At 44.3% G+C, this 1,188-nt stretch overlaps 1 protein-coding gene across 1 annotated transcript in view; it reads right to left on the bottom strand.

The window, feature by feature from the left end:
* Positions 1 to 131: 131 nt before the first annotated feature.
* LOC103366267 (bile acid receptor-like) overlaps positions 132 to 1,188 on the bottom strand; it is an 11,253-nt gene continuing 10,196 nt past the window's right edge. Inside the window, exon 7 of the mRNA XM_008293942.1 lies at positions 132 to 672. Within this exon, the coding sequence (XP_008292164.1) occupies positions 470 to 672 (203 nt within the window). The 3' untranslated portion in view covers positions 132 to 469. The remainder of the gene's footprint in view (positions 673 to 1,188) is intronic.

Here is a 1,188-nt window from a genome sequence, read left to right as displayed (position 1 = left end):
CGCGAAGGCCGACAAGCGTAGGGCGAGGACCCGTCCATCGCCGCTTGCGGCTTTAATTCTGTTATTAACTTTACATCCAGGATCCATCTGAGAGTTGATGGTTTTCAATGAACTCCAGCTGACGCACAGTCTTCAGTTTTCGCTTTATTTCAAAGTTACTCAGCAAAGTGTGAAGTACTGTGAGTGTGCACGTATACGGGTATAAAAAGACAATATAAAAATATCTTTGCTCAAACAAAGTACAGCAGTCCAACGAGCACGTTTCAGTTCTACTAGATGCAAAAACTCTGTGACTGCAGAACTGGACTTAGAAAAAGGCTTTTGTGTCAGTTTTATCAAGAAGGTTGATCCAAAACTGTCCCGTCGGTATCAGCGTTTGTACGAGTAACTCCTTGAACTGAAGTTAAACCATACAACCATCCCCCACCAGAGATGAAAGGTTTTTATCGCTCCCTGCAAGTCCTCTCTGTCAGTGTCCAGGCTGCTGTCTCGTCAGGAGGAGGTAGTTGTGCCGGAGGGTTCGGAGCTCCGTCAGTCTGCCCAGCAGGCGGCCGAACCTCTGCGCTCCCCCTCGTGCGGCTCCAGCGTAGGCCCCACACACCCTGGACAGCAGGTCCAGGATCAGTTCCTGCATTTTCTCCACACAGCTGGCTGCCTGCAGGGACGCCCGGTCTGTAGAGAACAGGAGAGGTGTTCCTTTGTGGACGTACAGGTGCACCAAGTTTTCTTTTTCTAGTAATTTAAATCAAAACGGTAAACTTTCATATATTCTATGTTCATTACACACATGATGAAATACTTCTTTATTCGTTGTAATTTTAATGATTATGGCTTATATCTCATGAAATTCTACACATTTGTTCATTTCTGTATCACCAGATGATCCCAGTGCTCTCATTGCTCGCCTCGCTGCTAACAATGGATGAGAAACATCCTCTTAAAATTGATGAGGTTAAAACTGAGATTCAGAAAAACTTGTTGGTCTCGGCAACTGGGTTTAAATACAAATCACAAAATGTAATCTGAATGTTGAGCGCTGTTCAGTAAGGAATTAAGGAAGTCAGTCAGAAAGATGCCAAAATTGCCATTCATGCTTTTATCTCCAGCTGTTCAGAATGATATAATTCCCTTTTTACGGGTTCACCTAAAAAACATCTATAAGCAACCTGCTCAGAATGCTGTGGCCAG

This window comes from Stegastes partitus, unplaced genomic scaffold (assembly GCF_000690725.1).
Source record: "Stegastes partitus isolate 25-593 unplaced genomic scaffold, Stegastes_partitus-1.0.2 Scaffold923, whole genome shotgun sequence".
Taxonomy (NCBI): Eukaryota; Metazoa; Chordata; class Actinopteri; family Pomacentridae; genus Stegastes; species Stegastes partitus.
Note: the sequence above shows the minus strand (reverse complement) of the source record. Positions and strands in the feature narration are given on the sequence as shown.